Source organism: Pinus tabuliformis, chromosome 3_1 (assembly GCF_031772625.1).
Source record: "Pinus tabuliformis cultivar Carrire ecotype Pingquan chromosome 3_1, CPIR1, whole genome shotgun sequence".
Lineage (NCBI taxonomy): Eukaryota > Viridiplantae > Streptophyta > Pinopsida > Pinales > Pinaceae > Pinus > Pinus tabuliformis.
In genome coordinates, this window is record NC_142301.1 from 445,330,982 (window position 1) to 445,345,695 (window position 14,714).

General features: G+C 37.0%; 1 protein-coding gene across 1 annotated transcript in view; it reads left to right on the forward strand.

Annotated features, from left to right (window-relative positions):
* The first annotated feature begins 809 nt into the window (after positions 1 to 809).
* The window catches only part of LOC149187662 (serine/threonine-protein phosphatase PP2A catalytic subunit), a 30,759-nt gene continuing 16,854 nt past the window's right edge, over positions 810 to 14,714 (forward strand). Inside the window, exons 1-3 of the mRNA XM_089411433.1 lie at positions 810 to 1,144; positions 4,147 to 4,196; positions 7,786 to 7,869. Of these exons, the coding sequence (XP_089267559.1) occupies positions 1,042 to 1,144; positions 4,147 to 4,196; positions 7,786 to 7,869 (237 nt within the window). The 5' untranslated portion in view covers positions 810 to 1,041. The remainder of the gene's footprint in view (positions 1,145 to 4,146; positions 4,197 to 7,785; positions 7,870 to 14,714) is intronic.

Here is a 14,714-nt window from a genome sequence, read left to right on the forward strand (position 1 = left end):
TGTCCTCGCACTAAAGAGGAGATAAAAAAATGGTTGTTATAAAAATTTAGAACCGCCATGTGGACAAACCAGGAAGGAAAAAAAAACATATTATGTCAAAGAATTTAATCCAACCTCGAAACATGATGATAAAAAGTATTTGAGTTCCTGAATCAAGAGAAAAGCTAAAATTTTAATTGCACAACTAAAAACGAGCTCCCGTCATCTAAAATATAAAATTGGTAGATGAACTGTCTCTAAAAAAAATTGAGAAAAACAAACTTACATTCATTTATTTGCAATAGAAAAAAATAATTACAAAATAACATTTTATCAAAAAAAAATACAATATAGTTTACAAAGTTATTTATAATCACTTTAATAATAACTTAAAAGTGAATAATCTCAATATGCTTTTTGAGAAGACAATACATCACAAAACAATAAATTTCTTACTGAAAATCTATAACAACGTAATCAACATATAAATTAAGTAATAGTGGGTGTCCAGCTCTTGTGAACGTCATTAAAGAAATAATTCAATTCAACCACAGACCTTACTTTAAAATAAAACTATGTTTCGGGGCGGAGTTTTATCCTCCTGTTCAGGCATTGTCGAACTACTCAAGAACGAGGCCAGACTATACAACTCCCATCGCTGACGTGGCGTACACGTGGGCCTCCGTCGACTTCAGGGAGAGTCGTCACCGTGGGAGCCGGTAACCCCGGAGTGACATGCCGTTAAATCTTAAAATAAAATTAAAATCTTAAAGTAAAATAATAACAGTTAATAAATCATCGTAATAATAACAATAATGCGCTCTGCCAAAGACCGACCGGGCCAAAGCAAGAAAGGAAGGCATTCGTTAAAGGCACCATAATATATCGCGCACACAAATATTTTATTTTTGTTCGATAGAAAGCTGCAGCAGCAGCAGTGCGGACCAACGGACAGCAACCACAAGATCGAGGGTTCAATTCTCAGGAAGTGGCCGAAAGACACAGGGACGGCGGGGCGAGAAGGGCAGAGAGAGAAAGGAGAGCATTTCGACACCGAACAAGATGAGCACGGAGCCGGTCTCGTCGTCTAGCGGTTATGGCCAACTCGATGCCCAGATTGAACAGCTTATGCAGTGCAAGCCCCTCTCAGAACAGGAGGCCAGTAGTTTCAGCCCTTAAACCTGCCGTTTTAAATCTATGCATTTCGTATGAAGTTTCTGTTCGAGATCCATTTTTTTTCAGATGTTTCTGTTGCGAAACCTAGGTTTGTAAAGGTCTGAGAAAATACGCCCTCTCTTTGCCGGGACGGTGCTTGTACACCGTGTCGGCACACGGATCCGGCGGCATACGAACCCCCGCTGGGAAGATTTTCGGGTTGTTGGCGAAAATGCTTGGTGCGAATGGCTGTATTAGAATCTGATCCGCTGTTCTTTATGGTGTTAGGGGTTTTCGAACCTTTCTTTAACGTGAAATGGTGTTTTAATGGCCTGCAAACTGCGTTGTTCTAGCGCAATGCTTTGTGTTTATGGTTTCAGTTTGGTTAAGTTTGAGACCATTTAGCGTTCAAGAGTTCGATCCGTCATTGTCAAGAAAATAGAACCTAGGTGGAATCTTTGGGACGTATATACCGGGTGGCCTGAGGTCTGTGGTGGCTTATAAATGTCTTGGATAAGTGTGTATCGATCCTTTCCTTGTCTGATGATCCTTTGGGACGTATATACCGGGTGGCCTGAGGTCTGTAGTGGCTTATAAGTGTCTTGGATAAGTGTGTATCGATCCTTTCCTTTTCTGATGATCTTGTGATTAGCCTTTCCCAACCTGGGTTTTTATCGGGTGCTTGGCATCTTTAAAGGTTGTTTAGTCGTTAACACATTTAGAGGTCTTGGATTAGTTGTGGAGTCACCTTGGCTACTGATCTTGTGATTAGTCTTTCAAAACCTTTTTGATGCAGGAAAACAGTGTTTGCTTCTCGATGCCCTTGATATCTGACAAGTAATTGAGGGTTTAATTGAGGGCACAGCGGACCGTGTCTTCGAATATCTTAAGTATTTTGTTTGCTGTGGTTCTCTCTTCTGTTCTGGTTTTTTCAAGAGGGTATAGGTGACTAGAATGCTAATTTTGGAGGGCGCTTAGTTTACTACGGCTACTCATTTGGTTTGGGCTGCTGTGGTAGGATCCGGGACTGTTGTGATGGAGAGTGTGTTAGTTTCTCTTGCTGCTTGACATGCTTGATCTTGGCTGTTAAGTGAGGAGAGCATATAATTTTTAATATACAGATTGTATGTTGAAGATTCTTGTTGCAAAATGCATAGCCTAATATTAGCCGAGAGAAGCTGCGGCAAACTTGCAAAAGTAGAGGCAGGTATCCATACAGAGTCTTATATTTGACTTTGAGAAAGATCATTTTGATCCTCAATACCAGTATTCCAACCAAGTTAGGCATATCTCAATCCTCCATTCATTTTGATTGTATTTAATCAAGTATAAAATATAAATATCTTATGATGGCGAATTCGGAATATTGAAACACTCGAAGGTAAATATTAGTAATTGAACGATGCACAAGATAGCCGTGGTAAAAGTTGCCGAGAAAAGGTGGAAACAGGCGATTCTTATTTATTTCGCTGTACAGTAAATTATATTTGTCAAGAAATTCTTCCGTTATCACGTTGATAAACAAATATTGGCTGCCGAATTTTGATCTTTCAGCACTCACAAGTTTCCTTTCTTTTGTTTACATTTGTTTGGTCTGCACACGTGGTCTTTGGTCTAAATCTCATTCTTTTAGAATATCATGTTGCTTCATATTTAATTATAAAATGCTGCGACATATGAAGATGGCGTAAACTCAGTTCCTGCACTTATCTTTAAGGTAAGGGAGATGCGACTTTTTTCTCTTCCTAAAAGAGTTATCAACGCCTTTCTTTCTATTTCTTTCTTGCATTTTTTCTTTCAGATTTTTGTTGGATTTCTCTTGCATCAACACTTTTCTCAAGACGAAGTTTTTGGTTAGTGTGGAATTCAATGATTGTGACACACATGGAAAATGCAGCATCGTTGTCAACTCCATTCCAATGGCCCTTTTATTTCCAATCTTTCTGTTTGTTTCTTGCATTTTTAGATTTCTTTTGGATTTCTTCTTTGATCAACAGTTTTCTCAAGAATAAATTTTTGCTTATTGTGGAATTCAATGATTGTGACACACAGGATGAAATATTCAGTGTCTTTGTCAACTCCATGTTTCATGATTACAACATTTTGCTGCTAGCATCATCTATGGGCCACGGCATGAAAGAAAACATGCTTGAGCCCACAAAGATGGTTCAATTTAGAAATTTAAGGGATAGGAATGTGAAAGAACAATTCCTGCATGCGATTACTTTATTTATGTTAATTCATAAACTAGGAAGCTCTATGTATTTTTAAACGAAGGAAACAGTTGGCTTAGACGTTGCTTTTAGATTAGATGTTGTTTTTTCTATAGACTGCCAGATAAAATCTCTCGACATTGTGCATGGACTAATAACTTGGCAAGTGGTTTTTCCGCATTGCAAGTGATCCACCAAAAATATTATTTAAGAATTATGACTTTATATCAGGAGGAAAACATTATATAAAAATTATGAGTTAATATCGGGATGCCATTTGCAACATTAAAAGTAAAGAGAGCAATGGTTTTACAAGCCTTTCTAATTTTTTTTGCAGATGTTGCATTTGTTTTATCATTAGTTCTAACCGTTAAAGACTTTTGAAAATGACTTGTTGAGATTTTATTGCATAGCTCTATTAAACGAGTCAGTTATCTATGATATCTGGGAATGTGGTTGGGATGACAATTCCAAAAATATATCCTTTTTGAAACATTTGTCAGAGCATATTATGAGATTGAATTCTATGAATTAATGATTAATCAATGAGATCATTGATATGCTCAGAAAATAAATTGCTGAGATATTATTTTACAGTGTTATGAAACAATTCAGTTGTCTGTGTAGACGTCTGGGTATAACTCCTCTATTCTGTAGGAAAACATGCCATTGAGATTGCTTGGGCTTAGGTGCTGAAGTCTTAAAGATGATATATAGTAGTTTATGGTAATGGATTAAATTCTGTATTGAAGAAAATATAGATTTTTTAAGAATGTTTTTTCATGGCTTCAGGTCAGAGGATTGTGTGAAAAGGCCAAGGAGATTCTCATGGAAGAAAGTAATGTGCAGGTATGTTCTTTGCTTAAGCTAACTTTGAAACACAAATTATAATTTGCTTTCGTCCGTGCCTCGAGGTGTTAAGTTCTATTTTGCATGCATGTACACACCAGTAAAAAATTTACGCTGTTAGAATACAAAACAGAAGAAATAGTACAATAAACAAATGAAATACATTTTACCCTTCAAAATTCTTTTAATCTGAAAATATGAAGAAAATTCAATATTGAAATTGGAACTCTATTAATGTTATCACAAAAAAAGGGAGTGCTTGATACATCTCCTGAGGAAATTGATCTAGTCCATCTTCAAAACAATAACATAGAATGAAAAAGAAGAGCTGGGGAAGATGGCAATTCTATCATTTCAAAACATCCATTCCGCTTTTGAAGTATTCTTTCAAACCCTGCTATTTAGGTTCCATTATTTTTTCCACATAAGTGGAATAAATGACAGTGGGGTGAGGACTAGCAAACAAATAGCTAGCCATGCTCTATTATGTTGAAGTCATTTACAACCTGGTGAAGAATCCTCATATCAGTAGAATCATATCTTTGGTGTAGAGAAAAGTTTCGTCCTCAAGAGTCAAGGGTACCAATTATTATGTATTTTGTTTGACTGAAAGCCAAGTATCATAAACACACGAGAATTCCTAATGGATATCCACTTTTTATCCTATTCCATTTCAGTGACCTTAATTGAATGCAAATGTTGTTGTGAAGTGGTTCTGTAATCATGATTTTTTTTTTTACCCTTCTGGTTTTGCAAATCCTAATTGCTCTCTTGATGCTAATTGAGGAAATATTATTGTAATCATGTACTTTATAAACTGCTTTTCTTTCTGCAAATTCTAATTGCTTTCTTGATTCTAGTGGAGGAATTATAATTGTAATCCTGTAATAAAATGGTTTATAAGCTAGTCTATGTTTTCTGGAAAGTTGAAACAATTCCAGTTCATGCCGAATTGTGTATTTGTTTCTAAAATGTGCATGAATGCTGGATACAGCCTCTGGGATGTTTCTGGACAGTCAGAAACTGTTGTACCAGTTTGTTTCTGGAAGCTGTCAAACTGTTGGCAGTTTCACTCCTCTTTTCTTTTTTCATTATTCTTCTCTCTTTTCTAGGGTTTAGTTCCTAGGGTAACCCTCTCGTGCTTCCTTTTCTTTCATTTTCACTTGTATCTCTTTACCTTGTAGCTTGCCGTAGTTACTTGGATTTCTCATATTATGTTTGTGACTTGATGTATTTTCTAGTCCCATTGTCCTATTCTTTTAGCCACCTGTGGGCATTAGTAAAATTATCCCATCAACCCAGTCCCCTGTGGATATTAGTAAAATTATTCCATCGACCGAGTCTCCTGTGGACTTCAGTAAATTTTTCCACTGACCTGGTCCTTGTTGACTTCAGTAAATTAATCTTATCTCGAGAATATTTTGACATAGAAATCATAAACTAACTGTGGATGGTCTCACAAATCCCAACCAAACAACGCAAATCCCTGTAAACTCAGAACTTCTCAGAAAATAGATTTTAGGTTTGTGATTTCAATTTTCTACAAAAGTGCAGTCCAGCAGTAAAACAACAGTCAGAAAAGTTTATATTTTCCCAACAAATGTCAAATATTAATTAAATTTTATTCTTATTTCTCGAAATCGTTGCTTGGTGCTTCTCCTGTTTTCCACAGTTCTCTCAAAATTCTATTCCATTTTTCTTGTACTCTATGAATCTTTCCCATGTTTGTTTCTTGAAATTCATTTCCTGCCATTTTCTGTTTCCCATTTTAAATTCTCGGGGACACAAGCTACAATACATTTGTGTATTTGTATCGAACATGCTATCATTTGGTTGCCCTTTGGTGTTCAGTGCTTTAGATAGTAGTGTTTTAGTTGGGTTCATAATCCATTTTTTTGACACTTTAATTGTTATCTTTGAGAGTGGTATTGGTGGATTGAGGTGAGAAGTCGGAGGTTGAATATTTTTAGTGCATTTATACTAGAACTAGTTTTATGAATGAGATAGAACTAGGAGAATTGTGTTAAAATTCGTTGAATGATGACAGATAAGATGAGAGGGGTTGTATATAAAGTCTTGTTATCTCCAAAGATATCTTAGAAAAGAGACATTACATGTCTGATTTTCAGATGTGTGGTTTTACTCAAAGAAGGACAGGTAGGTTTCACCTGAAAATTTTCTTCTGATTTCCAAAAATTGTTTCCTGGCATTTCCCCAGGTCTTACATTGAAATGCAGTCTAATGTGAAGTCCACTTGAAACTGTAACTTGAGTCACAGCCCTCAAATGAGCAGAGAGGTGCTGTAAGGTTAACAGTTTTGACAAATTATGGAATTCCTTTTAAGGGTCATACCCTTAAAAAATGTATACCCGTGCCTTGCTCCTAATTGGTGAATCAGTCAACTGAAATACCTAATTACTTCCAAAATGATCTGTGAGTTACACCAAGAAAAATGAGGCACATTCTAAAGCCTGGGTATAAGAGATGTGTCCCATCCCAAGTCACATGGTTCGGGTTCGACAATGATTAGGTTTGGTTCGTGTTCGAATTTTTTGATGATGTTCAGATGAGGTTTGCCATTAGGTTCGTCTATATACATTTTCTATATATATACATATATTAAGTTTAAAATGAAATATAAGATAAAATGGTAAGATATCAACATCAGTAAACATAAAAAATGTTATCACAAACATAGAAATTGCAAGGATAGATTACAAGCTTGAGTTGTGACATGAGGTTATGAGTTTTGATCTATGGATTTGGTCAATGGCTGCGAGGTTCGCCGAACCCCAAATTTTTTCAAGGTTCGCCAAAATTCGAACCTCAAGGTTGAAGTTCGCCGAACCTTGTGACATAGGTCCCATCTGTGGGTAGGTAATGCTGATAAATTAAAAATAAAATCGTTGAGATCCGACTTATAATCTAAAAAAGAAAATAATAGAAAGCCCACCATTCATTACCATAATGTTAAAATATAAAAAAATACTAGCATAGATCTTTCTGAACTGTGGATCTTATACACCTGGTTTTTGTTTGATTCCTCTTGTCGCTGTCTATATCCAGGATTAGCATGGATCTATCTTTTTCTTTCTGAAGTGCATTCAATACAAAGTGCTTTTCTCTTAAAATTAAAAAACGATATTCTGGGATATAATAACCAAGATAACTTATTTTTTATAGGTAAAATCTAGACCAATGTATTATGGCAATCTGAAATCCTGCCAAAAATTTAAAATCAGTGTATCGACTTGTCGATCTTCATTTACAAATTATAATCTGGGCACTGCATCAGATGTCATAAACATTATTATTTAAATTATCACTCTTATGGATTATTATTGTAATGTTATGTTCTTGATCAATTGCATTTCCATTGTTGAATGCAACTGTTGTCTTCAAGGCTATTTAGATCAGTCCAATTGACCCAAGGCAACATTTTGATTTTGATTTTTGTAGCCGAAGATAATGTGATTAAGATGAACTGGCTTATTATGTTAAAATTATGCACATGTTTTGTCATGTGGCATGAATTAATGTAGACAGAGAGAGATCTAACCAATGTCATGTTGCTTTCTTTTCTAAACAGCCTGTCAAGTGCCCTGTTACAATCTGTGGTGACATACATGGTCAATTTCACGATCTTGCAGAGCTGTTCCGGATTGGTGGAAAGGTAGTTTGAACTTGCATTTTTGCCTTGTCTTTTATGATTATATGGACAAACATAAGCAGATTGAAGGCCAATGGCTGTATGATCATTACAAGTGTGAAGCTCACAATTAGATTCAAACACCTGGGAAAAATTCTGGAGTGCCTTGAGAGCTAAAACAACACTGCTTGCAAGTCACATATATCTTAGAGATGCAAGCACCAAATTAATCTGAAATGCTAGCTATAACCTGTGTAATGTTTTCATGCCGTTATTTTGAAGCATCTTGCAGGTTGTACATGGATATTCAAAAGTGTCTTATGTAATTTGTGTGCAAAATTCTATTGTCAAAATGAAAATATCATGGAAGAATTTCGGAGATGTTGATATTTTATCATTTTCCTTGTGCAACTACTCAATGTGGTCACTATTGCTCTGCTATCATTCACAATATATCACTGACAACATGCTGTGAATTTAAATTGTTAATGGCTTCTTTGTTTACTTGGCACCAGTACTTGCAAGTTCATCAATCAGAAGGCTTTTAGATATTTGAAATAGAATTATATTTGCAATTTTATGTTTAAGAGATGGTTTGTTTAATTATTTGGTTTTTCTCTTGTACATTGCAAAGCTAGAGCCCTAAAGAAAAGCATTGCTGTTATAGTTTTTTGGAAATACTGTCACTAGATCACTTTTTGTAGTGCAAATAAAGAATCTTACTTATAAATTAGGTTAAAGGGTAACATTATTTGTGAGACGTGCTTGTTTATGCTTTTAGCATGCAGTCACCATTCAACGAAAACTTAAGTGTCTCTTCCAATTTGGTCTAATATGCTAAAGTTGGTGGTGATGGTGCCTATGGGTCATGTGGAAGGGCAATTTCAACTATGATAATACCAATTTTTTCATGATATAGTAGTATGTGGTCGAGGTTTTGAATTTTGGTTCTCCAATCTCCTTTTGCCTCTGGACTTTTTACTTGAATTTTGAACTGCAACTATTTGATGATTTTATAGATGGGTAAGAGATGAGACTTTCTATTGATATGCAATAAATGACCACAAAGGTAGGTCAATGAGACTGGAAAGGTACACCCATCAAAGGAAAGGAAAGTAGAATGTGGGTGTGTGAAAAGCACGTCCTAGAAGGACAAAAGCCAGGGCCTGCTCTTTGCGTAGAAGTTTATCAAGGCAGCCAATATTCTAGGCAAACACAGTGGCAAACTCTGTCACTTGTAGAGAAAAAGAAGCTAACCTTCTTTCAACTTGTCTGACCAAAATCCTAAGTTCTTTTACAACTTTGTCAATAACTGAGGATCATTTGTGCTTTTTGTTGTTGTTGTTGTGATTTGGTACAAGTTTTACTTACAAGTACTTGGACAAGTACTTTAGTTTTACACATAGGGGAGGGGATCACTGTCTTTGCAAAAAAAATCTCTAGTTTTGTGCGTGGTAACTGAAAATTCTGCAATTTGTTGCCTTGCGTGCTACTGGAAATGTGTAGCATATGAAGATGTATAGGTTCTTGTTGATAGGGATAATTTGGGGGCTAGTCATGGTTCTAAGACTCCTGAGCAACAGCTTTATTGTTACTTTAATAGGTTATCTTTCTATGAAGGAAAACAGGTCTCATCAAAGGTAAATGATCTTCTATATGTATAAATATAAATTTCCTTGATTTCCTATTGAATGTGTGAATATGGACCTTGGAATCTCAAGAAACAGATGTGGATGCTTATGCCTAGCAACTTTCTAAATTCTTTATAGGAACTTGTAGCTCATCAGAGGGCACGTTCAATAATGATGATTTTTATGATAGGATTCATTTGAATACTATATCTGGTACTGCTTATGCATCTGGCTCTGGTTTTGTTTCCACTTTTCCTCTTTTCTCCCCATGTTTGGTTCAACTTAGAAGATGTCATGTTGAATGGTGTAGATGGTGGACAGTGCAATGGTCTGGGGTAATTTATTGGGCTGTACTGCATTGATCAAGATTTTTAATTTTGAAATATTGTCATAGCTTTTAGTGTTCTAGAGTATCAGGTTCTTGATATGATATGTGTTCATTGTTATTTTGACTCTCTCTCTCTCTCTCTCTCTCTATATATATATATATATATATATATATATCAGTGTATCGAAGCGGAACCGGTTGGTCTGACTGGTTTGGGGGCAAAACCGATCCGACAATAGGTATTGGTTCATTTGAGGGAGACATGGATCTTCTTCGCGAAAGAAGAAAGACAAAGTGTTCTCGAAGTTCCACGAGTTCAAAGCATATTGGTGGAGAACCAGACAGGAAAGAAAGTCAAAATGTTGAGATTAGATAACTGAGGGAGTATTTTTGTGCCAAGGAGGGCATCAGGCGAGAGCTCACCACCCTCCGCAAAAAGGGGTGATAGAGCACAAAAAGATGAGTATTGTTGGAGTGGCCACGACCATGTTGCATGACTAGGGACTGCCGTTATTCCTTTGGGCAGAGGCATGCAACATTGTAGTTTATTTATAGAACAAGAGTCCACATAAGGTGCTTGGACAAGTAACACCAAAGGAGGCATTCATTGGCAAGAAGCCGAATGCCTCGCACTTCCAGATTTTTGGTGGTGTGGTTTACTGCCATGTGCCCTCAGAGAGTTGGAGCAAGCCAGAGCCTACAACAAAAAAAGGATTTTTGTGGGCTACAATGAGACATCCAAGGTGTACATGGTATACGTCCCAACACAAAGGAAGATAGTTATGAGGCATGATGTCAAGTTTAACGAGGAAAGGGCTCTAATGAAGTCCTTAGAGTGTGAGCAGGCTACAACACAGGTGGAGGAGCCGTTAGCTCTTAAGCAGGAGGCTTAGCCAACCCCTCAAACCACATCACAGCCAGTTGTTGAGTAGTTGTACAGTAGTCAAATATGGAGGGTTGTGGGAGAGTACGAGAGAGAAGAGCGAGCAGTGCCCACTCCAGCAATGACACCTAGCACAACCGCGAAAAAGCCGAGGTGGGCTGATCAGTTAATCTAGGAAGCTTAGGATAGGGTAGGGGCACCCAACTCTACATTCAAACAAAGCAAACAACCTCAGAGATATTAAGGTTTTATGGCCTTGATGACTGAGGCCATAGACATAGAGCCTTCAGCGGGTTTGGGATGATGCTATGGTGGAAGAGTACTCTTCCACCATGTAGAACGATGTCTGGGAGATTGTGCTTAAGGCTGGAGGGCAGATCTGTGATTGGATTCAGGTGGGTCTACAAGATTAAGCAGCTAGCTAATGGGAGTGTGGAGAAGTACAAGGCTAGATTCGTAGCCAAAGGGTTTTCTCAGGTGGAGGGCATTGACTATGATGAAACTTTTACACCCGTGGAAGATGAACCATATGGATGTGAAGACTGCCTTCGTCAATGGTGTTTTGAGGAAGAGATTTACATAGAGCAGCCAGAGGGGTTTGAGGCACATAGCAGGGAGGTTCTTTGAAAATATGGGTGCATGAAAACCAATCCAGCTTGTTCATGACATGCTTTATCCCTGCAAGATATGAGCGAGTTGTGGAGACACTATGCCCACAGGACCATTCTCCCACTCCACAATGAGATTTGAATCCCCCATTATTTGTAATTGTTTAACTTCTTTTTGTTTTGCCATTTGGACAAGTGCCTAGAGAGGTGAAAATCCAGCTCAAATGTTTGTTCCACGGCATGGAGCATACATGACTTGAAAGAAATGTTGGTATATATATATATAGAAAAATATATTTTGTTGAATCCTTAAATCCCAAAATTTGGAAATCTGTTCCCATACTTCTGCTTCTTGTAACATAGGGCCAGTATAGGCATGCTTCTTCTTTGCCTGGGAGTGCCAATAATTTTCGCTTTGTTGTCAATCTGGTCAATTTGTGCTAAGTAGAGTGGAAGTACATCTATTGTATCCCATGCCTTAATTTAGAAGAATCTCCAGCAAGAATAGAATATCCTGAATAAATTTAATGGCTGCCTCGTATTCATTTACATATTTCAAGAGGCCTTTGGCATTTAGGTCTTTAGTTTGGCTCTAGAGTTTAAAATCTGTTTCAATATTTGGCAGGGTTTCCCCTGTAAATCTGGAATCTAATATCTGTGGTTTATAATTAATCTTTGAATCCTGCCTTTTCATTCCTCTGTCAAATTGATAAAATTTTTGAAGATGAATTATTTGTGGTCTCTAAGAATCCTGCCTTTTTATTTTTTTGTCAAAATGATAAAATTTTTGAAGATGAATTATTTGTGGTCCCTAAATGTTTGCCCCCCTGTTTAATGATGAAATTGCTAAGAAAACATACAACTAACAAAATAACTATAAAATTCTCATTTATCTAGATGAGCTTATTTATGTATTTACATTTGTGCTGACCTGGTTTTTGTAAACTCCATTGGTTTGATAAAATAAGGGCACTTGAGCTAAATTACAGAAGAAACTCTCTCCCTGTATCTGTGTGGATACCGTCTGTATGGATTCTGTGTCGTATCATTCTTTTTGTGCTGAGTGTTTATATTAATGTATACAAAGTATATACAAGGGCTAGTCTGCTATTCAGGATGACAAAATCAGAGTTGCTCTACCTTGGAGGCCAGAGTGTCCTAATAAGCAAAGGACTTCCTGTTGTCAAGCCACTAACAAAAACTGATACTGCTTACGCAAAAAACAACTCAGAATAAACAACATCAGACGTCCACAGACATGGAAAATGCTTGACTACAAAATCAGAGTTTTTCTCTCCCATGGAGGCCAGACTGATCGAAAGAGAGGACTTCCTATTGTCAAGCCACTTACAAAAAGTGGTACAGTCAACCTCATAAACCAGAACAGAATAAGTAGACATAGGAGGTCTTGAAATGTAGACAATGCTTGATTACAAAATGAGAGTTGCTTTATGAGGGATGCCAGATTACACCAACCTCATAAAACAAGAAAATAAATAATATAAGAGGTTCTCAGATGTAGAAAACGTTTGAAAAGAACTTTGATGGTCACCCGGGGAACACCTGCGTCAATTTGTCTTTTTTCTTTTATGCTTGGTTTTCTGATTCGTGTGCTCTTCTTCCATTGTGAGGTTGACAGCTCACTGAAACACCGACTTGGAGGAATTGCTCTGTGTCTGTTTACAGGCTTCTCAAGGTCTCCAGAATCTGCTGAGACAAAGACTCTCCAGCTCCTTTCTCAGTGGCCTTGTGATGATGTACTGATAATTGCACAACTGGTTCATAATCATGCTATGCGCTGGCCTCATATCAGGTTTTAAGTAGTCTAGTCACTGAATTACTCCACTTGCATGCTGTCTCAAGTGTCACCTGCATGCAAATACTCAGTGGGATAAGATGGGTGATGGATGGTTAGCTCCTTGTAATTGAAGAGTGTCACCCGCCTATCTTAGGTGATGAGTGACTCTTCACACATTGCCATCATTTGAGGCTATAAATACAGATTTGGCCTGAGTGTTGGCAAGGCTGACGCTCCCTTTTGTTCCAATCTTCTTACTTGAGGCAGAGGATTCGATTCCTGTCTGATGTATCCCTTTGTTGCCAGTGAGCTTGGCCTTGGTGCCAAACTGTGTATGCCTTATAAGTGCACTGCATTGCATGGTTATGCTTTTTACTTGAAGGAAAACCTTTCAGGAGAAACCGTTGGGATGCTTCCCTACATTCATGGACAGTATCCTTATTAAACCTGTTAGCATAGAGTAATGCACCTCACCTAGGGGGGATTCAGACTGGGTACATGCCAGCATGGAACTAGCCAAATGCCCAGCTATATTTGCAACAACTGGCTGACCTAACTTCTTGGATAAGCTTATTACAACTTGTGTACCCCATAAATATGTACAATTTTTATATGTATATTATCAATCATATATGTCTGGATGTATGTATATATGTATCTGATTCTGTATCTGTATCCTGGTCACATAGCTCCAAATAAAACCTATTCTTTGTTCTGTCTTTTTCTTTTCATATTTTCTGATTTAGAAATAATTATGCATAAAATCTGGGATGATTGTCTTGATATCAGAAGACAGCTTGGTTTCAGCTACGGCCTCCAAACCACCCCATGGTTTGCATTATTTGTAGTTTGCCTTCAGACTTATTTTTTTAATTTTTCATAACGAAGTGAGAAATTTTGCCATTGCTTACTGAATAAAACTTTACATTTGGTTCTTATGCTATTTTCCATGGTCTGATTACTTCAACGGACACACTTTCCTCCTGCATATTTGTATCTTGTCACTGTCTCTGGCCATTGCTTACTGAATAATAACTTTACCTTTGATTCTTATGCTGTTTTCCATGGTCTGATTACTTCAATGGTCACACTTTCCTCCTGTGTATTTGTGTCTTGCCACTGTCTCTGACCAGTACGTAATTTTTAGGCCATTTGCAAAATGCATTCCACTATCCAAACCCTCGGTGTATAAATATTGACTTAAGAGGGGAAACAGTAGCCATTCGAAACTTTAGTCTCATACTTCTCAAAATCCAAACCAAGGGTTAATTTGACTAAATGTTTAAGCTTTACCATAAATGCCATTGGTATGAATCATTTTGTGAATCTGATGAATATCAAGATACAATATATCCACATGTCTAATTATATTGAGAACCATAAATGATGTTCATATGAAGTGTTTTTGTAAATGTATTATATTTGCTAATAGCTCTATTTGTTTCCTGCTTGAATGCTATCTTCTGACTTTTTCTCCTTTTTTGGGTGACTGCCCCCTTTATTTTATAAATCATATGACCCATTTTCTAGGATTGCATCTTTTGTCATATAGTTCTGAGAAATTGAGATGTTTCTATTCTTTTTCCTATCTTTCCCTTCGTCATTTCCTTTCTGGATATCT